The 27,318-nt window shown below is 40.4% G+C and overlaps 1 protein-coding gene across 1 annotated transcript in view; it reads right to left on the bottom strand.

The window, feature by feature from the left end:
- The window catches only part of LOC122644266 (guanine nucleotide exchange factor SPIKE 1), a 164,774-nt gene that overhangs the window by 17,273 nt on the left and 120,183 nt on the right, over positions 1–27,318 (bottom strand). The window contains exons 21-29 of the mRNA XM_043837907.1: positions 27,001–27,131; positions 25,357–25,432; positions 25,081–25,191; positions 10,159–10,341; positions 9,279–9,422; positions 8,818–8,991; positions 8,381–8,728; positions 7,974–8,306; positions 7,695–7,880 (exon numbers count right to left, since the gene is read on the bottom strand). Coding sequence (XP_043693842.1) covers positions 7,695–7,880; positions 7,974–8,306; positions 8,381–8,728; positions 8,818–8,991; positions 9,279–9,422; positions 10,159–10,341; positions 25,081–25,191; positions 25,357–25,432; positions 27,001–27,131 — 1,686 coding nt within the window. The remainder of the gene's footprint in view (positions 1–7,694; positions 7,881–7,973; positions 8,307–8,380; positions 8,729–8,817; positions 8,992–9,278; positions 9,423–10,158; positions 10,342–25,080; positions 25,192–25,356; positions 25,433–27,000; positions 27,132–27,318) is intronic.

The raw sequence follows: 27,318 nt of genomic DNA, 5'->3' as shown, positions 1-27,318 counted from the left end.
TGTAGATCAAACTTTAATTCTTGCACACATAACATTAATAAAATGTACGAAATAAAGATTAAACTTACATATGTATCTTACAGCACTTGTCTGAATGAGGAGACAGACAATAACAAGCCGACCACAAGCACTCTGGGTAGCCGATAGTGAACTGGTCGTTGAATAATATAGAGCTAGAGAATTGGTCGTAAATCTCAGAGATAATATCAGAGATCTCTTGAGATTTCATATAGATTTACAACTCACTAAAGCACAACTCACTAGAACACAACTTACTAAAGCACAACTCACTAAAGCACTCAAGGGGAATACAAAGCAGAACACACTTGCAGAAAGGAAAATTAAAACTTCTTCTATCGATGATCTTGTTCTTGCCAGCCGTGTCTTATATAGGCTTGATTTTCGGACTTCAGGGGTCTTCAAATCCGCAGACTTCAAAGCTAGTGAAATCCACCGACACCTTTTGCTTCAGATAAGATCCACCGACACCTTAGGCTACAGATAAGATCCACTGACGCAGTGCCTTTTTTGGAAAGATATTTAAACTTTATTGGTGGAAGCAATAATTCTACATCTGACGAGGCATTCTACAGGTCTAAGGGACCCTGTTTTCCTCTTTTGTCAAATGCAAAATTATGCCGAGGGATGATGTGGAATAAATATGTGGAGATTCTTGTCTTTGTGCAAACTGAAAGGTATCTTCTGAATCACGGGCAAGATCCACTGTTTCTTCCGAGGTAGACATTTTGTCGTCTTCCGGTAAAAAAACATCAAGGATTTTTTGACGAATCTGCTCAAGGGTCCAATTAGGATTTGCTTTGCGAATTGATGCAATAGTGGAGGCAAGATCGTCAGGTTGCTGAGGGGTAGAGCTAGAGCTTTCTCCGAAAGAGGATGCGTCAGAATATATTCCTCTTTTAAGTGGGATTTTGCCAGGAGCGAGTCGAGAGATATTAAATTTATCCCACCATTTGATGTAAACTTGGCAATAAAGAGTTGGAATGTAGCCCCATGCTTGATAATCATCGGGGAGTATAGTGTATTTCCACTTCATGATCCATGGTATTTCATAAAGGATGAGAAATTGTATAGTGATATCACGAGGATCAAGAGAAGAATTATATTTTTTGAATTTAAGTATGGATTCTTTGAGGGGGAAAGGAAAGAAGTCCGAATTCGTCGGACCCCATATATAGAACCAAATTTTGAACCAACTTGGTATATGAGATATAGAGTATTGCACGCGGAACTAGATATACCAAGAATGTGTTCCGTATATATTTTGGTATATGAGTACCTATTCCCATGCTTTGCTATAATCAAAGTAGGTATATGTTGTATAGGATATTGTAGAAGAATCTAGAAATGATCTTTCGGTGGATATATCGGTACCCTAGTCATTAAAAGATTTTATATTTAATATAGAAAATTTGGAGTATGCCTTAGTGGTATTGGCGGCATCAGAGAAGGTACGAGTAATATTGACACAACCGGTTTCGATAAGAATTTGTTCATAAAACTCAATAGATTTTATTCCATGGATAGGTTGATCAATGAAATATGCTGCGGCAACTTGGGATGGGGTTAGATTATGATGAACATGGTATTCCTCTATGGGGTAAAGATGAATGGTGGCTGTTTCAGTAAACTGGTGTTTTGGGTAAGAAGGAGGGGTTTTGGAAGAGAGAGGAGATGGTGATTCTTGGATGGCCTTTGATTTGCCTTTATCAGGGGTAGCCGGGTAGGAAGGAGACCTTTTTTATCAGGGGTAGGAAGGATACCTGAAAAGGCTAGCACAAGTTGCTTATTTTTGTCCCTGCAAAAACTCACGAGTTAAAAAATCAGGTAGAGTTCTTTTCTCCCGAAATATATTCAATATCAAAATCAAATATGGAGAGTAAAGATTGCCACCTAGCAAATATTTGTTTAGCAGCAAGAATTTTAACGTCCTTTTCAAGAACATCTTTAGCTGCTTTACAATCTATACGTACCAAGAATTTTTTATTGAGCAGGTCACTCTCAAATTTAGTAATACAATGAACAAGAGATAAAATTTCCTTCTTTATAGTGGAATATTTTTGCTGAGCTGAGTTCCACGTTTCAGAAGTAAATCTTACTAATTGTTCTTTGCCTGAAGGAAGTCTTTGTTTAAGAATTCCTCCATATCCGATGTCAGATGCATTTGATTCAACTATCTTATATAGATCAGGTTGGGCTAAAGATAAGCAGGGGATTTCTTTAGCTTTGAGCTTAATCCGTAGGACTGCCGTAGTCTGGTCAACCGTCCAGGGAACAGGGTTCTTTTGAAGCCGAAGGGAAAGAGGCTTGGCATCTTTGGCTAGGTCTTTATAAAAGTCTAATATATGGTTCAGGCTTCCAAGGAACCGTTGTAGTTGAGTTTTGTCAGTCAACTCATCTGGAAATTTATCAGCGAATTGAATTGCACGCTCTATAGGGAGAATAGATCCAAAGGAAATATAATGGCCAAGGAATCTTATACGGGTTTGAAAAAGTTTTACCTTTTTAGCTGAAACCACTAATCCTGCGTTTATGACAATCTTTAAGAAAATATTAAGATGCTTCCTGACATCATCAATATAAACTATTATGAAACTGGAGTAAGGATTAAAAATTTGATTCATTATATTTTGATATTCAGAAGGTGCATTTTTTAACCCAAACGGCATGACATTCCATTCATACTGACCGAAAGGAACAACAAATGCAGTCTTATATTTGTCTTTTTCAGCAATCTGAATTTGCCAATATCTAGATTTCATATCAAATTTTGAAAATATGTATGATGCATGGAGTCGATTTAGAAGATCTCGTTTATTTGGTATAGGATACCTAATCCATTTAAGGACTTTATTTAATGGTTTATAATTGATTACGAGGCGTGGTGCTCCGCGTTCTATTTCAGCATTATTTTCGACATAAAAGGCTGTACAGCTCCAAGGGGATTTGCTAGGGCGAATTAGCCCTTTAGCGAGAAGGTCATTGATTTCCTTTTGACATATCTCTCACTGAGATGTTGGCATCTGAGCGGCTCGAGCTTTTATGGGTATTAAACGATCTGAAAAATTATCTTCATATGGTAGGGTTACTATATGAGATTTTCGGTTCCAAAAAGCATTGGGGACTTCTGCACAGATTTCATTTTCAAGTTTATGCTGAAAATTTTTTATGGAGACTTGTAATTGAGGGTTCTCAAGTTTTTCTTTTATGGTTTTTTGTTTTATTTCAGAATGAAGGGTATTAATAAATTTCTCTTTGTATTTGATTTGTCTTTGTAAAGAATTTATAGCATGTTCTTTTGGCTTATCTGCAAATGCGAATATGATTTGTTGATTGTGTATGGTAGTGTGGATCCCTCTGTGATCAACTATAAAGGGATATATTTTTTGAAGAAACGGTGTTCCTAACAGCACCATGGATGAGAGTTCTTTAATCATAAGGAAAGGTGTATCTAAGCATATTCCATCATTACAAATGATGGTATTAGAGAGTTTATAATTAACATTCATCTTAGATCCACTTGCAGTAGTCATCCTCTGAGTGGTTTTTTCAAAGTATTGTGAAGGTACCTTCCTATAGACAGTTCAAATCTGCCCCAGAGTCGACTAATGCTAAGGCCCTAAAAGTATATTCACGATGGACTACTATATTTATTAAAACATACCATCGCAGAGAGGTGATAATATGGACCGAGCGAATGCTTTGGGAGGATTGCCCTTCAGAAAGTTGCCCTTCGCCGGCGAACATATTATGAAACACTTCTTCTTCAGCCTCAGGAGTGTCGAGGTACTGCTGGGCAGTAAGTTCAAGGACCTGAACTCGTTGTTTTAGGGAAACAACTTCAGTTTTTAAGTCCTTTAACTCATTGCGAAGATCAGCTATAGATGATTCATTGGAAGAAGTAGGCTTTATTTGAGTATTTTGAACTCTTTTTATAATGTTTTTAAAATTATATTCATCAATTTTTTCAGGAAGTTTAGATTTATTGGATTTATTAGTTTGCTGAGATTTTATGAGATTTATATAATTAGTTAACATTTTTGTTTTGACCCGGGGATCAGTGATTTGATCAATAGTTTTGATAAACTAGTCTTGTTCTGTTGTTAATGTGTTGATACTTAATCCATCCATGTGGAGAGAAGCCTTAGATGGATTGCACTGACAATCAGATTCAGAGCTGGAATCAGCTGACATAAATAATTCTTCATCGTGACCAAGCTGATTAATTTCGTGATCAGAATTCTCATTTTCTGATTCAAAGGTATTGAGGAGTATATTGCATAGATTTTGTTTCAAGTTATCATCGAGTTCTAAAGCATTTAGGGGTGTAAATGAATAGCCGAAATCCGCTTCTGTATCCGTGTTCGTATCCGTTTAGCACTATTCGAATCCGTCCGAAAGCTAAACGGATGCGGATACGGCTAGGCTATAGCTATCCGAAAAGCTATATTTACATGTAAACGGACAAAATATCCGATCCGAATCCGTGTCCGTATCCGTTTAGCACTATCCGAATCCGTCCGAAAGCTAATCGGATGCGGATGTGGATATAGCACTATCCGAGCCGAATCCGATCCATTTACATCCCTAAAAGCATTGATCTTTGCTTTTACTCGACATTGATTTTTAAAATGACCAATCTTTCCACATTTATAGCAGACAGGGGGTTTATTAGTCCGCGGGGGATTTTTATAGAATTGTTTTGGTTTATTTTGAACAATAGTATCATTCTTATTGGTATTAGGGAAATATTTATTATATTTGACATTTCTTTGATGCCTTGGTCGGAATGGTTTTTTATATGATTTATAGGGTTGACTTTTATTTGGGCGCTTTGGGCGTCCAGGAATTTTGAGTTTCCCGTAGCCAAATTGTTCACAGAAATCTCCTAATTCCTTGCTTCCTATTTGACGCTCTCGTTCGAGCTGTCTTTTTGGTTAAAGGTCTGTGCAAATTTGAAGACATTCTTCTTGTATTTTGGAAACAAGTTCTCCATAGGTATAATCGGCCAGAGGTATCTGTCCCATATTTTTATTTTTCAAACGAACTCTAATCATCTCTGCTAAGAGCGGAGGTAATCTAGAAATAAATTTTTCTTTCCAGAATTCAGAGTTACAGTCATCTCGTTGGAAGACTTTGGTGAGAAATATATCTTTATACCATCTAAAATGTGACATAGATGGGCAATATAGATTCATTAATTGTTCTCTTGTCTTGTCTCTTAATATTTCAGTCTGTCCGACAAAATGGGTTATAAGAGTATAGACTAGAGTGTTTACACTATCATTTTGTTCTTCATACTGTGCTTGTTGTATGACAGTGTTATTCTCTCCTGGTATTGTTACCATTTTGGTAACAGTTTTGGTACTGCTTAGGATTTGTTGTTTAGCTGATTCGGATAGATAACTATCCCACTAACCTCGCAGCTGACCAGAGAAACCAGTTATAATCATATTGGTTATGTTTTCATTGGCGGTATCAGAAGCATGTACTTTTACAGCAGTAGCATACATGGTCATTTTTTGAAATATGCCAACAATTGCATACTCAGAAAGTCCGTCGATATTCCATTCGACAATGGAAGTTCCAGAGGATTCCCAGTGAATGTCGTCCATTTCGAACTGAGTATCAACAGGGGATGGTCTAGGGTAGTATATATTGGTAGGTGCAACAGGCATGGTTCTTTTAAAACCTTTATAGTTATTATCAAAATATGCTTTATTTATTTGGAACGTATCATGGTTGTTCTCCTGAAATTCTGCTTCGATTTCAGAAATATTGCTTTCTATGTCTGTATCATCCTTAGATAAAGTACTAATTCCTTTATCAGTAGGGGTACTAAGGGAGAGCGTAGCAAGTTTTGAGACAAGCGTATCGAGAAAAGTATCACTATTCTTGGTGAGTGCAGATATGGTTGGAGGAGGTTTAAATAGAACTGGTTTTATTTTAGGAGGCGGCTTTGAGGAAGAGGGTTTTTCGGAGGATTGAGTTATGATTGTCTTCTCTTTTGCTAGCTGAGAATTGACTATATCTTCTATACGCGAAGTCTGTCGTCCAAGAGACAGAAGGTGAAGATTAGTATAGTTGTTTTGCTCTATTGCTTGATTTAGTTGACTTTCTGAAACGGGGGCATTGGTAATTGGAAGTGCTGATTTGAAAGGAGCTGCCTTAGTTCCTTGCATATTCAGGCCTTCTGGTGGAGGATGAATGGAAGAGATTTGCTTATTATCTTTGGTTGTGTATATTTTTGTAATTTCATTAGTAGCATTTATTTGTATTTCCTGAATTTGAAACCAAGTAAAGAAAGGAATATTTATTCTATTTTTTTCCATGTAATTTGTCCATTCATTATGGAATTCTTGTCGAGCTGGGAAATCATACTGGGAGAAAAAGTTTTTTCTTTTTGTAGAATTTCGTCTGATTGAAATTCATTAAATAGTAATTTTTTATTGATTTTAAATGGTTTATCTCCATGAACCATAAATATGGTAGCATCCATATCAGTAAGGGTGGGAGAAGAAGGCTGATCTGGATCAGATTCAGTTCTATTAGATGATTCTGGGAGTTCTATGTTATATTCATAAACAGGTTGTTCAACCTATGATGGCATAGATTTTTGGGTATGTCTAACTGAAGAAGGTCTAACTATTCTCCTTTTTTTATGATAGCTATGGGAAATTGAGGAGCAAGAAGCCCGAGAGGGTGAAATGGATTGATTTGACAGAGCGCTAAAGAATCTAGAAGATGTAGATCTGATAGGAAAGCTTTTCTTAATTGGCCTAGAAAAAGTGATTTCAACATTTCCAGCTTCATCTTGTATGATTTCCTCGACTTCAGTTTTTTGAAGAGGTTTTGGAGGAACGATAGAATTTAGAATCCATTTTTCAGCCGATGAAAGAAATAACTGATTACCCTTCTACTGTAGGCATTAATTTTTTTTTTTGCTTCCAAAAAAGAATTAAAAAAGAGCACTTTCTGCCCATGCAAAATCCACTACAGTTCACGAAGGTATAGCATTCCCCCAGCATAGGTTGGGTCTGACCACCCCCTGTTTGCCAACTTACAACCATCTCATTGGCACTTATTCAGTTTCCATAAGAAAAGAAATTCAACCATGATAAAAGATGCTGGATAGATCTAACCAAATGGGCACAATGCCAGGGCTCTTCTGTGGCATGCTTTGTCCAGCCGATATTCGCTAAGAAACCCTCATTATTGCATGAACACATTCCATGTTAATCAGCAGGTCAACACTCCATTTAAAGCCATAATTTCTGTACGACTGCCTTCTCAAACTGGGCCAGGGAAAGTCCCCAATCATGCTACCACCCCAAAGTTTAATAAGAGCCCCGATTCTGGAAGGATTTACGTCTCTAGTTTCAACTCCGTATGTCCCATATTTAGTTTTGTATAGCTGAGTTCAGGTTCCACAGATTATTCTCTTACCTTATGTCCATACTTGCATGTTGCAGGACATAGAACAAATCTACCAACCAAGATGCATCACATGCAATTTACATGGGTTGTGCAAGATAAAGCAACAAATAGATTATTCTCTTACCTTACGTACATACTTGCATGTTGCAGAACATGGAACAAATCTGACAACCAAGATGCATCACATGCAAGTTACATGGGTTGTGCAAGATAAAGCAACACATATCAAGAATACTTACCTGCATAATCACACCAGCTACAGCAACAGCGCACTGTGCAGCTTCAGCCCATGCCTGCATCTCTTGATGTGCATCACATAAATGCAGTAACCACATTATATGAAGATCTGGGACAGGCGCATATGCCATTGCAAGTCGATAGAAGCTTTCGGCCGCAGCATAACGGTCCACGGTCATTACAGGGGTCTGCAAGATGAGGATGTGGTAAATCAACATTTTTCCCAAATTATGAGGGATTGGAAAAGGATCGAAATTTCTGTACAAAGTGTCAGCACTTACTAAGAGGGCGTGCTCTAGGCCAGCATCAAGGGCCTGAAGAAGGCTGTCAGATAGATATTTCACATCTGCCCAGGACCACCGGTTCACTGTAAAACCATCAGGAATTGCAATTAGAGCATTCTCTGGAAGCCCACACTCTTTTAATATGCAAAGGCTACTTGCTTCATGTGCCATCTCTTGCAATGATTTCCCCAGACGCCGAGCCTCGCCACTCTCTTCAAGTGATCCATCAGACTTCATCTGAGTCACTTGTACATCAGACATCAACTCCGACAAGGTAATTGTCAACATTACCCGCAACCTACTTGTCTGCATAAAGTAACAGAAAGAACTCTGCAAACACACGGATTTGAGGTCAAGAAAACATAATCAGTATATCAGACATTTTTTGAACATAAAGAACTTACCCTCACGAGTATTTGCAGTCCAATGACTGCCTGTCTCCTGATATTATCATTTCGATAGACCGCAAGCCGGAGAAGATGGAAAGCAATCTGCTTTAGGAAGCGGTCGTTCTCCCTTGCCATTAATGTTGCTCCATGGAGATTGAATACACTGTTGAACACAGGAAACAAAGCCTTCCAAAAAGCCAGTGGCTGACTTCGTAAGAAGAAGCTCATAAATATGGAAGTGATACAATCCAAATTTCCATAATCGGTAGCAATGCTATGAGATGCTGCAGCTGTAGAAAATTTCTCAGTTATCTCCAAAACGAGGAGACTAACAGCAGCACTTAAGTTTTCTTCCCAAAGTTCCTGTATTCAAAGGGTTGTGTGTCACTGTTTCAGCTTCATGAACCTGAAAATGGAAATTCTTTTATATGAAAGATGCAGGTTAAGCATACCAGTTTTTGTCTCAATACTGGGTGCAGGGACTCTCTTAATGCTCGTGACGAAGCTCCAATCCTAGAAGACTGTGCCTGAGCTAGAGCTTCTCTCAAGGAATATGGCTGGCTCGGGGAGCTTAACTGGGGACTGACTCTCTGCCACAAATAACCATTTTCGGGGGTTCCCTGAGGCTGCAATATAGAAGATCAGACATTTATTAGGGCACCAGAAAGTTTGTTTATTTTAATTTTTTTTGGGGGGGGGGGGGTGTTGTGGTGAGCCTGGACCCAGGACGGCCTTAGACACCAAAAAGAATGTTTCACTAATATCATTCATGAACAAAGGTACAGCTCATTCCATAAAGCAAACAATGGTTAAAGCATTAAATATGACATCCAAATTATCATAGCATAAATTAATAATTTGCATATAACTATATGTTTTGATGCAGATGAACAATTAGAAAAGGCAAACATACTCTGACTTCTTGCCGAGATGCCTCAGAAAGATAGTTGTTCATTGCAGGGGAGAGCCTATCACTGTACTTCGGGGAAATAGGACCTTCTCCCTCAGGACTTCGTGAACTGCAGCCCATAAGTGTACTATCAGCTGGTTTCCTGTGCTGTAAAACCAGAAGATACAACATTAATATCTAGGTTTAATCAACCCAAAACAACAGAGATCAAGGCCAAAACATGCTTTTACTAAAGAAATGAGTAAGGCCAAAACATTAACTAAATCGAACCCAAATATGTCTACGCCATCCATTGTAGATCTGACTGTTAATCAAAGAACAATAGATGATGGTACCTTTATATACATCAATCCTATAAATTACTTTAATAGAATAACTTTAACAAGTGGAGTTTATAATTCACGTATACTATTAACTATGGTCATTGATTTATTAAAAGTTATGTAAAGTTCTTTTAGGTTATAGTTGAAGGTAATTTCTCAAATCCATCTGTGCTGCAGAACTGGACACCAGGGTTTAGATTGGATATTTAGGAACATCAACTTGGTAGTTGGTACATATTCGATCATATTGTACCCAAGAATGGACTGAGTGCATGCTACAACAGGTATACAAGACATTCAGTATGGATTGTATACCATAAAACAATATAATAATCTGACTCTACCTTGTATGATTGAAAGTTAAAACAACAATAAGTTCCAGAATACCAGCATCAGTTTATAAAAGAAAACCAAGGCAACCTAGGGTCATGACAATAAAACATAAGGGCATGCCTAGGAAGTGAAACTCTACTTTTTTTTCCATTAAAAAGTAAAACTCTACTTTGAATTTTATGTTAACCAGCCTAAAAGGAAAATGACATTGTCAGTAAGATACAAACCTCAAAAAGAATGAGGCACTCCTCCAAGAGCTTGAAAAATAATCTGGTTCGAGCAACACTTTGTTGCCAGGCCTTGACAAGAGATGCATCATCCAGATTACGTATAATTTGCATGATGACAACTAAGACTTCACGCTTTTCAACAACACCAAGGTTGTAAAAGACAGGCATTTCATCTAGGATCTGCACAAATGACAAAACCACACAAATTAAGAATATTATATGATTTAAGAATAGAAACCATCTGAAAGTACATAATTTCTTGAAATGTTTTTCTAGGCCAACCAATGCCTTTCAGAGCAATATTGACATCCGAAACTATTAGTAGTAGTTAAAAAAGAGAGTGTCCCAGTGCATGAGGCTATCGCTACTGCAGGGTCTGGGAGGGGCAAATGCATGCAGCCTTACCCCCTGCTTTGCAGGAGAGGCTGTTTCCAAGTTTTGAATCCACAACCAACAGGTTGCAATAACGCAACTTAACTGTTGCGCAAAGGCTTGCCCACTAGGATACTATTAGTACTATTAATCTATCCAACAACAAAAAAAAAAAAAAAGAAAAGACAAAAAGTAAACTAATATTTCTAATTTTATTATGTGAAATAGAACTCAGGGTGATGAGTCCATGCATCGTGGAAGTGAAACAGCTTCCTATAAGAGGGGCGGGAGACATAAGGACTGGAGTAAAATGGGGTCGTAGTCAGAGCCTAACGAAGGCAATTTCTTTAGAGAGGCTAGGGGAAACATGAAATCCAAGCAGGAGATGAAAAAGCCCTGTCCAGACATTCCTTGATCAACCCAGGTGGTTTTTGTCTATTAGACCATGTAAAACAAGAGCCTGATAACTTTTAACTCTTCAAGAGAGAAACTGGACATAAGGTCTAGTAGGGAATGGGCTACAGGGGAGTGGGAGGGATGATAAGGGGCACCTCCCAACTTCTCCGAGGCCGATAAGACTTCATTAAAGTCCCCAATTATAACGAACAAACAAGAAAGCAAGAACTATTGGAGGACAAGGATCTATGTAGCAGACCCCATTTAGCTGAGATTCTCCTGACTTACTGGGCTGTGCCTCTTTCCTCTTACTTCCATCTTTTTTACAAAGTTTCCCTACCAAAGATCACAGAGTATGAGGAGAGCCCCAATCTCAATAGATGAGGATGTCATTGACATCCTTGAGAAAAATCATGTAGTTTTCAGCAGTAGACAGAGAAAGCTAAAGAATGTATGGTCTGACTGAAAGTGTAAAGTGGGTGATGCTGTGTCGAAGTGATTCTTTTACCATAATATCCTAGCACATGCCACCGAGGGATCCTACTATCAGAATATGTTAACCATAGACACTTCTCTAGCTCTCGCAAGAATTGTATGGGAGTCTTCCTCGGAGGGACTTCTCGAATTCCCCAGTATGGTCATTCATGCCGAGGATGACTCCCATACAATTCCTCTGAGAGCTGGAGAAGCATCTAAGGGTAAAACACCGTATCCACTGCTTGCCACCTACGCTCCACCATCCATTCCAAGTTTAGGAACCTAGGTAATAGTATCCCGATCAAACAGCTGACGGACAAAATAGATGAAACGAAAGAGAACCAAGTGAATGGAAACAAAAAAAAAACAAAGGATGAATTTCACTTTCATTTTAAAGAAACATCCTATAAAAGTAGCCCAATTTTCAAAAATTCTTATCTAGATGAAAATCCAGAAAATTCGAAGTTAGAAATACTCAAGGCATTGTAGGGAAGGCTGGGGAAGAAGTGAAGATGCCCACTACATTCAAGCTCATGAATGTCCATTTGTCCTATCAGAAATAATAGCTTGAGGAGTATACCCTTAAGGGGACATGGCAAATTACAGGGTGAGAATTATGTGTGATGGTTGGACTAGACCCGCTAGACAATCTATCATCTACTTCACGATATATTGTGATGGTAAGACTGTGTTCCTTCAGTCAGTGGATGCATCCAAGGAGAGGAAGGATGACAAGGATATATAAAATTTGCTGGAAGAGGTAGTATAAGAGACAAGGATAGAAAACATTGTCCAAGTGGTGAGGAACAGTGGCCACAACTTTAAGAAGGCTGGAGAGAGACTAATGAAGAACATCAGGTACCGTTTTGGATCCCATGTGCAACCTACTGCATTGATCTCATGTTGAAGGACATGGGGAAGAAGTCCTTAGTACGAAGTGGGGTAAAGAAGGTAAGACAAGTGACCACATTTGTGTACAACCACGGACATGCACTACAATTGATGAGGAGCAAGTGTAGTTAGGGGATTTAGTGAGGCCCGACATTATTCGATTCGCCACGAACTACATTGCCTTGACCTTCGAGCTGAAGAAGATTGGACTCAGGTCCATGTTTGTTTCAAAGAAGTGGTCTAGTTGGAGGAAGTTGGGTTCTCCATGAAGTAGAGCAGCTTAGTCAAGCATATCTAGTGAGTAGTTATGGCATGACCTGAAGAAGGTCGTTATATTACTAGAGTTGATGGTAAAGGGTTTTAAGGATGGTCAACTCTGAGAGAAGCCTAACTTGTCATGCTTGTATGTTGCAGTACAGATGATGAAGGACCATGTGGTGGCAACGATACCACGTGGAGGCAGGAGCCACCTTCAAATTATACAAAATCATTGGGAGAAGCAACTTATGCATCCATCATATGAGGCTGATGACTTTTTATTTTCATCTACCAAGTCCTTAAGTAAAATTACTTTCCATTTACATCTACATAAGCATTGACAAGTGCTTTATATTATTTTCAGCCAATTATCTCAATAGTCAGTATCAAGCACCAATACAAGCACAAACTAATCAAGAACAGATAGATGTAGTGCAAGAGGTGGTGCTGTTGAGAAGTGTACCACGATAGGGGGAGTGTCCCTATTGTGGTTGAGTCCATTATGGTTTCCTTTATTGTTTTATGTCTTTAATTGTTAGGAGTTAGGAGTCAGTTTCCTAGTCTAAGTTCGTTACCTATTTTAGATTAGGTTTAGTTTCCTTTTCCTTTTATGATTGTAATGGTTTTATTATAAATAAGATACTTGAGGGAGGAAGCAACTCAAGACATACGGCTCCTCCCCTTGCAGCTACTCTTCTCCTCTTCTTTCTTCTCTCTTTTCTCCTCTATAAGGTTATTTGTTACAGGTCCTAGGTTTTCTACATGGTATCAGAGCTGGTCTGATCTCGGTTAGGAAAAGAGAAAAAACCCTACTCCATCTCTCCAATCGACCTCTCCTTCTCTATCTCTCTCGGCTTCTCTTTTTCTGGTTTTCTTCTTCTCCTCCTTGTAAGGGGGCAGCACTAATGAGGTAAAATCCCTGACCAATGATTTAGTTGCTGCCCTCCTCCATTCTATCTATTTTTTTATAGTAAAATACTGCTGGAATCATCTTTGTGATTTGGGGTTTTCCAGAATTTTTTGGAGATCGACTTCCTATTGCTATTGAAGGCTGACCTTCCACCATTGGAGCTCCCTATGCACCCTTCTCCAGCCCCTTTCTACCCTATTCCATTATCCTCATTCCCTATTTCCTTTTTCTCCAAGCTTTAATTAATTCCAGCCATCATACATTAATCGATCTCAACTTGTTAGGGTTTTTCAAAACCCTGACTCCAATCGATTTTGGTGTTTCCTTTTTTAGATGCAGCTGATCTTTTGGGGGTGATTCCCTATTACTACAAGCCCTACTCGACCTAAGTTTGGACCCTTTCTGATGGCTGGATTTGTTTCTACAACAAAAATTCCTTAACCTGCTAATTTGGTTACCTGCCAAAAACCTTGACTTTCAGGTTTCAGTTTTTGCTAATTTTTTGAGGGCTGATTACTCCCACTTCAAGGACCAATCGACCTCAATATTGCACCTATCCAAGTTTTTTGAAGACCACTACCCCAATCGATCTCTTCTGATAAAAATCGATTTGGGCTAGGGATGTTTGCTGCTGTTCGAGTGCTTTGGAGGTGGTTCTAACATTAAAAGAGAACTCTCCTTCATCAGTTCAAGGCTTGAAGAAGGTCATTTATGCTAGTGTAGTGTTATAATGCTGCCCTGCTCTACTTCTGCGATTTTTTGGAGTCTCTCCCCTTTGGAGATCAGATCTCACTCTTACTGGAGATTGATTGTTCACCTTGGAGGTTCCATTCTAGCAGCCTTGGTCAGCATCTATTACATGTCTACATCAGCAATTACAGCCCCCTTTCCCTAAATTGATCTTAATTTCAGGGTTTTCTAAAACCCTGACAACAATTGATTTTAGGGTTAGGGTTTTCCTATCAAGCTCACATTTTGAGGAGTCTTATACATATCAGAGGAGTATTCAACCCATATTTCAGCATCATTCATCAGTTATTTTTGGAAAAAATTCAGGTTCATTTTTATGGCTCGATTTTTCCAATTATCAACCTATTTTCCTTGTTCTTATGTGGCTGGCTGCTTCAACTACCTATTGGATCTACTAAGTGATTATCTTATATTTGCTGGTTCTATTGAGCTTTACTACCTACCTTGCTAGTTCTATTGATTGGCTTCTGTAAGCATGACTGGTTGACATGTTACTGCTGCCTTTATGTGGACTACTGCTGCCCTATTATTGAGATTGAGTATCCTACTATTGGAGATCAAATTTCTTTCATTGTTGAAGACTCGAATCTACTACCCTGGAGATCAGCTTATTTGGGATTACAACAGTGTGTTCCAAGGTTATTGGTTGCAACTACGAACCTATTCAGTTATGTGAAGCTTTTTTGGTTCATATCCGGCTTACTTTGAGAACTTGATCCTAGCCTTGTTCACTAATTCAGATCTGATCCAAGTTTTTTGTTGAAGCTTCTTACATCCATTGCTGTCCATATATCTTCGTCAATTCTATTTAGCATGTGGGAGTTTATAGTTTGGAATTTTGCACACTCGTTCTTCCTTGTGTGAAGATCGATCAAGTTTTTGAAGAATGGTGCCTTCCCCTTCTAAAAACCAGACCTGTTTTTTTATAATTCAGATCTGATCACTGGAGATTGGTGTTTTGGAATTAGTTTGATCGATTGAAAAAGGTTGAAGATTACTGTGTTGCATTGTTTTTATCCATGGTTCATTATCCCATTGCTCTTTTCACTTCACCACCTCCCAAAACATACCTTTGGCATATACCCATAACCCCTTTGGAAGTTAATGGTATTCTCTAATTTGCCTTTTCTTCCTTTTCCATTACCATTAGTACCTCTTGGAAATTTCTGAAATATTATGTTTTTGCCCTATCTCTTACATCATCTCTTATGTCCACGTGTACTACACGTGAGGGGGGGATTATGTACAGTACACCTACAGACATTGTAGAAGCAGAACTTGCAGGAACACTTGGTGCAAAACATAGAAGATCAGAGTTTTCACCAATGCCAATGGGTATCTACTTTGTTATTGGGTTGAATTTGCCGTAAGGGGGGAGATTGAAGTATTAAAGTATTGAAGATGTTTGGTTATTGCCTGCCTATATGAGGTTCTACAGTTGGGTTGATTTTTTCTGCTGCTTGATCTTTTGATTCATCTGCTTGCTGCCCTAGTTGCTTATCTTCAAGATTATCAGTCAGAGATTCATCACTGGATAGCTGTTGAAGATTGGTGAAAGTTTGCTGATCAAGTCTGCCCAGGTTTTGAAGATCTATTTTTCAAGTTCTTGAAGGTTTATTTGGGAGCTGCATTCATCTGTCAAGCTGGATTCTGCTAACCCTTAGTTTTTTCTCTTTTTTTGTTCAAGTTGGGCATTAGTACCTTGTATGCGCCAACTTGAGGGGGAGTGTTAGCATTATTAGGAGTTATTTTTTCTTTAGTTCAAACTAGATCTTCTATCTTTGCTTATTTGTATAATCCAGCTTGAGGGGGAGTGTTGGAATATGTAATCCAGAATACCGTGGGGGTATTCTGGTCTTTTTGGGGTAGTTTTATTCTTCTTATGTTATTAAGTATAAGTGGGCTATGTGGGTTTTAGTCCCACATCGCCTAGTTTAGTCTCTTTGTAATTTCCCCTCTATTATAAATAGAGGGGCTTACCTATCAATGAAAACAAGTCATTCCATTCTCTCATTCTTTCTTTCTAGCCCACGGTTCTGCCAACAGGTGCCAAGCTGGAGTCAAATCCATCTATACAATATACAATCCAAGTGCAACAGTGAGATGAGACTTATAGTTTTTTTAAATATTTATAATCAATATAATTACTTGATTTGATATTGGGTCTAACTTACCAATGCTTAAAATGGGCATAAATAAAGAACTTCAGGGATTCATATGGGAGTATGGGACTTTCGACCGTACAGCCGCAAAGTCCAGTCGGGACAATACAGCTCCCATAGCCTATTAACTTATTTTCTTAGTTCGATTCATATAAGTATGTAACACAATGGATCAGCTTAGTGGTAGGCCCGACCCCGAGATTGTAAGTCAGATGGGTGTTGATGTTAACAAATGTCTTCTTGAGAAGGTTGAGTTCACTCAGACACCCTAACCTTTTGACTTCCAATCTGGTAGGGATGATAAGAACATTGACTGGTCTCATTTCAGTTATCACACTAGCACACCGTCCCCATCTGTTGGTGAAGAGGAGTACAACCAGGCGGAAGTGGAGCCAACCTGTTTCACAGGATGCCGACCACGGTGCACGTGCCCCCATAGATTCAGACTACTCGAGAGGCAAGTGTCGCCGGTTCAGACCAGATGCAGAGGATAGCATATAGATAGATGTCACAAACTTGTCTGGCATACTTGGAGGCCAAATCCTGTAGGAGAGTAGTATATATGGTGGGTATGGACAGCCAGGACAGTGGCGTGCACCCTCATTTTCCACAGAGGGCTCCGCTGCCACGTATGGTGTTTATGGTCAGTACACGTCTTCTTCATTCCCCACTGTGTACGAGAGTCAATTAAAGGGTGGGTCTTTTGTGGATAGCCCATACCCAGCTCCCCAACAACCATATCAGTCCAATCCACCAAGCAGCTGTAGTGGATCCAAATTTGCATCGTCTTCCCAGCCCGATGATCTATATCCTAGGTTGGGTTACCTAGAGTAAGATGACGATGACACATATTAGACTGTTGTATTGGACTTCAGGCGTTTCTTCAGGCATACCATGACATAGCCGTCTTTTGTGATAGAGTCGAAGGAACGGTTTTGTTAGTGGCAACAATCTTCTAGCAGTTTTGAGGCTCTCCAGAACTTAACATGGTACTGACATAGATTCGGAGGAACAGTTGTACAATCTTCCTTCACTACTTGTAAGTCTGTACTATTAAATGGTTTTTCTTAATTCCTAATACATATTTGAGTTATTTTAATTGAATTTGTGTTCCAGTACTAAATTATGTGTTAAATAGGCTATATTAGAAAAAGTAACAGCAGGGTATGACTTACACTAGAAACCAAAGGTTCAAAACCAAACAACCATTTTAGGCATGTTTTTTTACAATCTAAAGGTTCCAACATAGTGCGAAATCTCGTGAGTTTTCACGAAATATGCATTTGATATATAGAAATGTCAATTTTTCGGTTGAAATTCGACGTTTCACCGAAATTTCGGATGATAATTCATTTCACCGATATTTCGGGCGAAACACTACTATGCTTTTACATTAAAATAATTTTTTCAAATGAAAGGGGTCAAAGTTTTGACCCATTTCGTTCATTTTGTCAGTTTTGAAAGAGAAGCGGGAGAAACCTCATTTTTTTGTTTTTGCCAATCACTGCCTTACCAGGTCAGAACAAGTACTTGGGCAGAAGTGCAATGCATTGGAAGCCACGATTTGCTGAGTTGTGGGAAGATTCGTTGTATTGTTGAACACATTGAACCATGTATGATGTATGATTTTTTAAGTGGTTTATAATTTTATATCTATTCATTCATAACCATGGAACGAGGTCTCGCCGAGATCTCGGAAATATCTCATTTTTTTTCAACTCCGAAATGAAACCAGGGACGAAATGACAAAGATACATCAGCTCGACCGAAACCAAACCAAACCATTGTTATAAAAGTAACTTATCTCGATCGAGACCAATCAAAATCTCAACTGGTCTCGGTCACCTCACTGATTTCGGCAGAGAGTTGCAAAAACTGGTGTTTCATCCCATTTTTTGATGGAAAATCACAGGATTACGCGGAGATACTCGTGGAAACATCGAACTTGCAAGATCTACAACAGCATTGCAGTGATTTAAAGAAGATTTGAGGATTCCAAGGTAAACCATGTTTGAAACTTTCGGAAGCATGAGTATAGATACTGGTGAGCCGTGGCGTGCATCTCAGCCTCAGTTTGACGATGATTATGGCCAGGACAGCACTAGTTCCAAATATAGTGGCTATGGTCAATTTGGGCAGCTGCAGTCGCAGTTGCACTTTGGCTATCCATTATCAGTAGGCTCTGCATCTGAGTTTGACTATGGAGGTAATCGGAGCACAGGGTCAGGTTTTGTGGACGACATATTCACAGTCCCAACCAAGCCATACATGCCGATAGTAGTTCGACAACCACCATCCAGTAGCAGTGGATCGATCTCATCGCAACCGCGTTATCCATATCCTAAGATAGGGTATCTTCAGTTTGTTGATGAGTCCACTTTTTTGTATTGTGTGGAAGAGTACGTGCGATTCTTCAACAACACTATGATGTTACAGATAGAGGCTAACTTGCTTTGGCAGAAGTCAAGCAAGGTCTCAAGGTTTTGATCTAGCACGGCGCTCGTTTGTTCGATAGAATTGGAATGATGTATTAGAATTTAGTTCCAACACAGGAGATTAGGGACAAAAGTTTATTTTGGCAGTCCCATGCAGCAAGTAAGGGGTTGTGTCGCTATATTTCTGGGTTAATTTCTTCCATCATTATTTGGGAGCTTTGGCAGGAAAGGCATAATAGGCGGCATGGGGAGAGCCGGCATACGGCTGCCACGATAGTTGAAAAGGTAAAAAGTTGGGTCACAGAAATTTCTTACTTTGTAAAATGCACAATAGCTCCTTCCCAGAGAGAGCAGCTCATCCTCTCCTGCTTCGGCTTGGCTCCCCCTACTATTAAACACAACCCTCCTAGGCCAATTTACTGGTGCCCGCCTTTTAACTCACTAAAGCTCAACGTGGATGGTGCTTGCAAAGGAAATCCAGGTTTTGGGGGGGGGGGGGGGAAGGGATGGTGGCGGGATCATTAGATTTGGTGATGGTAGTGTCATGGCTGCCTTTGCAAACTTTTATGGTGATTGCACGAATGCGGTGGCCGAATTAAGAGCGCTTGCAGATGGCTTGAGATTGTGTACGGTTTTAGGTCTGTCAAATTTTCATGTAAATTCGGATTCTTCAACTTCGGTATCTTTCATCACCTGAAAATCCTGCAATATCTGGTCTTCCCGGTATTGGTTTTAGGAGGTGATTCGTCTCTGTGAGTCCCTACAACCATTACTCTCTTTCTCCTATCGAGAAAGTAACAGGGCGGCGGATTGGCTTGCTAATCATGCTTGTGCCACGGCTTTAGACTCTATTTTCTGGGCTGTTGAGGATCTTCTGGTGGCTCTGCATCGTATTATTTGGGAAGACATGGGAGGTCTGCCGGTCCTTAGACATTAGAGGGTTTCTTTAGTGTGTCGCTCTCTTTGTAGGGGTTCCTATTATTGGGTGCTCATAGTTAGTCTTAAGTGAGAGATTTTTCCTGTTGGTTTGGGGTAAGGAGGGAATGTCCCCCCCTTGTATTCTTTATTATTACACTATCATTAATAAAATTTTAGGGGCTTCCCTGGGTCCCAGGTAATATTTGGGATAAAAAAAAATGTATTAGAATTTAGTATTGGAATGATGTATTAGTATTTGATGTAATTTAGAGGTGAGAACGATAGAGGAGTTTTTTTTTTGGATGAATACAAATTTAATTACGAAGAAAAGGGGAGGGGGAATATACAAGCCCGAGGGCCAACAAAACCGAAGCTAGCTAAAGACTAGCTAGGGCACAAAATGGTGGTAGGGAGACCCCAGGGGACAACAATAAGCCTGTTCCTTGGGGTATCCATAACACTACTCGGGGGAAGGGAACTAGCTTTAGATGAAACATCAAAGAAGATGGCCTTCCAAATCATGTCGAAAGAGCGGGAGTTGGACGTCCATCTTCTAAGGTTACGCTCCATCCAAATGTGAGAGATAGTAGCACAAAAGGCAAGCTTGCCAACCGTGTCATAGATCGAATTGCCACCAAAAGTCATATGAATCCAAACCCATTCACGAGATGGGGGAAGAGGCCTTCTACGAGCAGGCCAGCAATGGCGAAGGACCCGGTTCCAAATGGTGGCAGCAAAGGGGCATGTGAAGAACAGATGATCAGTGTCTTTGTGCCCATTCCAACAGAGGCAGCAGTTAGGAGAGACTTGCATGTGGCGGTGAGCGAGGAAGGCTTGGGTTGGAAGGCAGTTTGCTAGGGCACGCCAAGCGGTGAAGCTCTGTCTAGGGATGTGACCTTTGAACCAAACCACTTTATGCCAAGGACAGGGGGTCCCTCTATGTCTAACCATGTCCCAAGCGGAGTGGGAGTTGAATGTGCCAGTGGTGGAGGGGAGCCATAAGATGGTGTCACCTCTACCTCTGTGACCAGGGGGAATAGGGGGGAGGGAACTCCGAACATCTGCAAGGGGGGGGGGGGGAGGTGGGGGGACCACGAGCCACTGGTGATAATGGAAGCCACGAGGGTAAATCTGTCCAAGCCGGAAGTAGAGATGGCACGGGGGCAGACAATGGAGGCAAGGACACTTGAAGGATGCCAATTGTCAAGCCAAAGATAGGTCTGTGACCCATCATCAATCCTACAAGATATAGCTCCCCTAGCAATATGCCTCACTTGAAGGATTCTGCACCAAATCCAGGAAGAGTCTGGGGCAGAGCTGACAGTCCAAATAGAGTCTCTACGGATAGGCCCAGCATACACCCAGGAAGTCTAAATACTAGATTTGTTGGTGAGGAGCTTCCATAACAGCTTGATAGAACCAGCTAGGTTGACATCTTTAATCCTTTTGAGACCAAGACCTCCTTCAGATTTAGGGAGGCAAGTAGAAGACCAGCTCTTGGGGTGGAGGAACCTGGCAGAGTCTACACCTTTCCAGAGGAAAGCACACAAAATGGACTCGGCAGCCTTGATAGTAGCCTTCAGAAGGCCAAAAACACCGCTCCAATAGATATAGCAAGACTGGAGAACCGATTTGATGAGCTCGAGACGACCTGCATAGGATAAAGTTTGGCTTTCCAACGCAGAAGTCTCTTGCGGAGGAGGTCACGGATGGGGTTACAGTGATGGGCAAAAAGTCTGGCGGGTATGAGGGGCAGGCCAAGGTAGCGAACAGGTAAGGTGCCAATGGAAAAGCCTGTGATGGTGGAGAGGGATGCTTTGGTTGTGTCAGGAACCCTAACAAGGAAGATTTGGGATTTATGGAGGTTAATGCGAAGACCGGAAAGCCCCTGGAAAAGGTTAAGGGAGGACATTATGGACTCAAGGGAGGAAGGATCGGCCCTGGAGAAGATCATGAGGTCATCGGCAAAAGCAAGATGGGTCAGGTTGGTGGGCTTACATTTAGGGATGGGGGAGATGAGGTGGAGGTCAATTTTGGACTGGAGACTGCGAGAGAGGACCTCAAGGGAGAGACAAAAAAGGAAGGGGGAGAGGGGGCATCCCCGACGGATACCAACAGAGGAGGGGAAGTAACCAACGGGGCTGCCATTGAGGAGAATGGAGAAACGAGGGGAAGAAATGCAGAAGTGGATCCAGTTGACAAAGGTGGGGGGGAAGGACATCTTAAGAAGGACTTAGGCGATGAAGTCCCAACAAATGGAGTCGAAGGCCTTGTGGATGTCAATCTTCAAAAGGGCTGAAGGAGGGATGGATTTCTGGTGAAAGCCTCAAACAATTTGTTCGAGATGCTTCTCCCAAAGATGAAGGCAGACTGGTTAGGGCTAACAAGGGAGTCAATGACAAGTTGAAGGCGGTTGGCTAGAATTTTGGCAATGAACTTGTAGAGAAGGTTGTATAGGGAGATGGGTCTGAAGTCAGTTATAGAGGAGGCTCCAGAGGATTTTGGAATGAGGCAGAGAAAGGTGTGGTTGATGTTGAGGATCTGGTGGGGGTTAAAGAAGAAGCTCTTGATGGTGCAGATAAGCTCGGTTCCTATGATGTCCCAACAAGTGGAGAAGAATCCCATACTGAAACCATCAGGGCCAGGAGCTTACTAGCCTTATGGAAGTGAACAACAAAGACAATTTGAGTGTAAGAGGGGATGGAGCAGAGGGAGTCGAAGAGTTTGGAAGGAACGAATTTGTTGATGAGGCCATCCGGGATGATGGGTTGGGAGGAGAGGGGAGGGAAAAAGATATCAGTGAAGTAGGACACAACTTCAGATTTGATGGCATCAACAGAGGAGAAAACCGAGCCATCGGAGGAGGTGAGAGAGAGAATGGAGTTGGAGTTGGTTCTGGCTTTGAGGGAACGATGAAAGAAAGCAGAGTTCGAGTTGCCAAGTTCAAGCCATTTGATCCGGGATTTTTGTTTGAGGAAGCTCTCCTCTTGAGAGAGAGAGGATGCAAGCTCAGAGGCAGCAAGGATCTCATCCTCAGCGAGAGAGGAATTGAGGGGGTCAGCCTGGATACGGTACTGGATGGAGGAAAGGGTGTCACGACAGGAGGAGACACGGGAAGAGATATTTCCAAAGGTGGAAGAGTTCCAAGATTTGAGGGCAGATTTGACATTTTTAAGCTTGTTAGAGAAGGCAAGGAGAGGGGAGGAGAAGGACTGAACTGGAATATCCCAAGCAGTCTGAACAAGAGGAAGGAATTCAACATGGGAGGACCACATGTCAAAGAACTTGAAGGGCTTGGGACCAAAGGAGAGATAAGGAAGGACAGAGGGAAATGGGGGAGTGGTCAGAGAGGCCTGGGTGGTTAAAGACGGCGTAAGAAGAAGGAAGGGATGAGAGGCAGGGGTCATTGACGAGGACACGGTTAAGCTTGCAAGCTACTTTGTCAATGCCAAAGCGCTTATTGTGCCAAGAAAGCTCAGCACCCGACCATCTGAGGTCGTTAAGACCAGCATCCTCGAGACAGGAATTGAAGGTATCAACCGCTTGGTGATCAATGGGGGAACCACCCAACTTTTCATGGCTATAACGGACGACATTGAAGTCGCCTCCCATGCCCCACGGGGCGGAACCAACGGACTGAGAGATGGTATGGATGTCATCCCAGAGGGGGAGCCGATCCAGGGGCAGATTGAAAGCGTAAACCATGGTGAAAAAGAAGAGATGATTATCAAGGGGATCAGAGATGCTGAGATGGAGATATTGGGGGGAGGCAGAGGAAACCAATATGTGGAATTTGGAGGGATCCCATAGCACCCAGATACGGCCTATAGAGGAGTTGATAGAGGTCTATGTTAAGATTGATGTATTTTACATTTTAATGCTTATTTAAGATAGAGGTCTTTGCTGCCTTCGCTGGAACAGACAAGAAGATATAGACCACCTATTCTTCTCTTGTCCCTTTGCCTCCTCCATTTGGAAACGAGTTTTGAGTTCTTGTTGGCTGGGCAGAAGAAGACCCCTCCCCATTCATCGTGAATGGCTTTGGATCGACATGACTTTTGGAAGGAAGACCATTTGTGACTCAGTTGGCAAGCTTGCCTTTTGTGCTTTTATTTCCCATATTTGGATGGAACACAACCTTAGAAGATGGACTTCCAACTCCTGCTCCCTAGACAAGATTTGAAATGCCATCTTCTTCGAAGTTTCCACTAAAATAGGTTTGCTTCCCCAAGCTCTTGTAAAGAATTCCCCAAGGAACGGGCTTATTGTTGTGTCCTGGGATCTTTCTATTTCCCTTTTGCAGCCTGACACGCATTAGGCTGGCTTGCCTTTTGTTTTGCATTGCCCTCAGGCTTGTATATCCCCCTCTTTTTTCTCCGTAATATATTTCTTTATCCATAAAAAAAAGTTTTTTTACATTAATTGTATGCTTTGTACTACTAAATTATGTGTAGAATAGGGCCTATTAGTACGTCATAGCCTACTATCCTAGGGTCCGAAGTCAAACTCCTATTTGGACTTTTATTTTTCAAAATCTGGTAGTGCCATTGTGTTTAAATGGCCCAAAATAGACTGTATACCAAGTTGCATGACCTAACTAGGTCAAAAACCCACCGAAACCAAACACCGAGTTCAAAAAGAAAAAAAAATGCACTAAAGAGATCTCGGCCCAACTCGGCTCTCTGCCTGGCCGAAGTCAGGTCTGAAACTGAGACCTTGAACCATGTTCATAACGCGTATTTTAACTCTTTAAGTTGTTTTAACTGAATTACATGAATTCTAGTAATAAGCTTTGTGTGGAATAGGCCATATTAGAGAATTTATACAGCAGTGTACAACATATACTACCAAACTACGCTTCGAAGTCAAACTACCATTTTGGGTGTGATTTTTTAAAATCTAAGGGTTCCACTATGTTTAGATCGCCTGAAATAGAGTTTCTTATTAGTTTAGGGACCTAATTTGGCCATTTGGGCCACAAAAACTCTTTACCAAAACTTCTAGCTGAAATTGTACATATTTCGACCGAAATCTTGAACCTTGGGTTCCAATATGTTTAAAGATGCTTAATTAGGGTTTCCCTAAAGTTTCGGGCCATGATATGGCCGTTTGACCACAAAAATGGTCAAACTAATTCAGCAGCTGAAATGTGCAGGGTTTCGGTTAGGTTTCACAATTTCATTCGAAACCGAACTGAAACCCTGCACATTTTGGTCGAAGTTTAGAACCCTGGTATCCAAAACAATACATACATCATATATTCAAACTTGCCATACAACATATATTACATTTATACCAAGAGGTTGAAGAAACCAAAGAAGAATAACTTGCGAGATATGGAAGTAGGCACCTGTCCAATGAGTGGAAAATATAGCTGAGCAATATATAGTTTATCTTCATCTTTCTGGTATCTAGCATCAAACTCAAGCTTGCACATAAGGACCACCAACATTCGAGCTGCCTATACTCAAAGAGCAAGAGTTACAACAAAGTTAAATCCACCAAATAAAAGAAAGAATAACAGCACTTACAAGGACAGGAAGCTCCAAAATGAATACCCTGCTCATTGTCAAACACAATGAAAGTGTTAAAATTAAAGATGACCAATGATCTGTAATGGACTTACTTTAGCTCGCAGAACTAAATCATCATGATCCCAAGTAAGGAAAAGTTCCTGGATTAAAACTGATGAAAGATAGTTCCTGTGACAAGAATCAACATTCAGTAGTTTCTTACCCACTTATAATAAATTAATAACCATCAATTTTCAAAGAATAACAGAAACTTTATGAAAAAATAGACATATATAACAAACATATGTACAGCCGCTGACAAACAATAAATAATAATCAAGGACAATGAAACAGCATAGAAGCAACAATGACAAAGATATGGCAAATAGGCTACTAATACGTTTTCATGCCATCGTCTATGGCATCCACTGGACCTATCCCTGAGAATCTCCTCAATAAGTTCACTCCTAGTAACCTCATGAGCACCCTTCAGGCCATCCCCTCAGAGTAAGAAATCTTAGCAGTAGTTCACTCTCACAACGCTAACAAAGACCCCATCCCTGACGGTTTTGGGACATTATTAAAGATGACCTCATCAAAGCCCTTAAGAGTTTCTTCTTCAATTCCAGCCAGATCAAGGGGATCAATCACTCCTTAAGCCTCATCCCCAAGAAGGAAGGTGCATCTGTTGTGTCAGACTTCAGGACCATTTCTCTTTGGAACCTCCTATATTCATTGCCGGTAGGAATATTTTGAATAAAATTCTACTTTGCAATGAGATAGTCAGGCAGTTTGAAAGAAAATCGCATTCCCCAGCGGCTCTCAGAAGATTGATATTCACAAAGCCTTTGACTCTTTGCGATAGGATTTTATTTTTAAGGTTCTTCGTAACATGGCTTTCCCCCCGGAGTTTTGTTAATTGGATTCATCACTGTATCTCCTCTCCGTTCTTCTCAGTGCTCATCAATGGTAGTCCATATGGTTAATTGCCTTCACTATGGGTATCCGACAGGGTTGTCCTCTCTCTCCACTCAACTTCACCCTTGCACTTGAAACCTTCTCTAGAAGCATCCAGCGCTGTACAGATCAGCAGCTTATCTCTCCCATCCCAAAGAGAAAAATAGTTTCTCTTCAGAATGTTATGTCTTGTTTGCAAGATTTTGAGGGGTTGTTGGGCCTTCGTTTAAACCCCTCTAAATCACTCTTGTTCTTGGCTAGGTCTCTAATGTTGACAAGTTCAGTTTGATTGAAAAGACACTACATCTTCATTTTCTTAGGTTAGCTAAAAGCTTGTTCTTTTTATGCATACATCATCTAATCATGTGATATTCATTAAGTAATATCAGGATCATTTCTATCTTTACTTACAATAGTATCCTTTTTGGCACCAATGAAGAATTCTGTATGCTGTCCTTTCTCACCCACTTCGTTTGATAAATAAAGCATGTAGCAAGAAAATATTTGACAGCATCAAAATTCCAGGATATTTGCACGTGAATAAGTTGAAGTCTTGAAGAGAATTTTCATTTGCCAACAATTTTGGAACAGATCAAAATTTCTTAGAAAGATGTGTTCACATTTTGCTCAAAATTGCAGTAATGAGACTTTCTTGATACTAGAACGTTTTCCTTTGCCACAAGACTTGTTTACTTCCTCAAACGTAAAAAGAAAAATTGTATATTTCAAATAATTGAAAACCTTCAAAACTTCGAAGACAACATGCCAATGAATTATAATGGCATCCAGTTCTTAGGTACCTATCAGAAGGATCTCTCCCAGGCATCTCCACAAAGAGATCATGATCACATATTATCTGCAAAAAGGTAAGCTTGCAATCATGCAAAACAGATTGGCAAACCCCAGAGAATTTGTCCATGTACAAGGACACCTGCAGTGAATGGAAGACCTCAGATTTGTGGGAAATGAAAGGAAAAACAAGAACAAAACAAAGACATTCTCATAAGATATCAACATTGAATTTCAACCCCATCAGTCCATGTGATAAATTATCAAGCCATGGCAGTTCGAATGGCAGGCCATAATGTTGACAAGATTGACATCAAATAAGAAACAAT

The sequence above is a fragment of the Telopea speciosissima genome, chromosome 10, assembly GCF_018873765.1.
Source record: "Telopea speciosissima isolate NSW1024214 ecotype Mountain lineage chromosome 10, Tspe_v1, whole genome shotgun sequence".
NCBI lineage: Eukaryota > Viridiplantae > Streptophyta > Magnoliopsida > Proteales > Proteaceae > Telopea > Telopea speciosissima.
The sequence above is the reverse complement of the archived record's forward strand: the minus strand, read 5'-3'. Positions and strand labels throughout refer to the sequence as shown.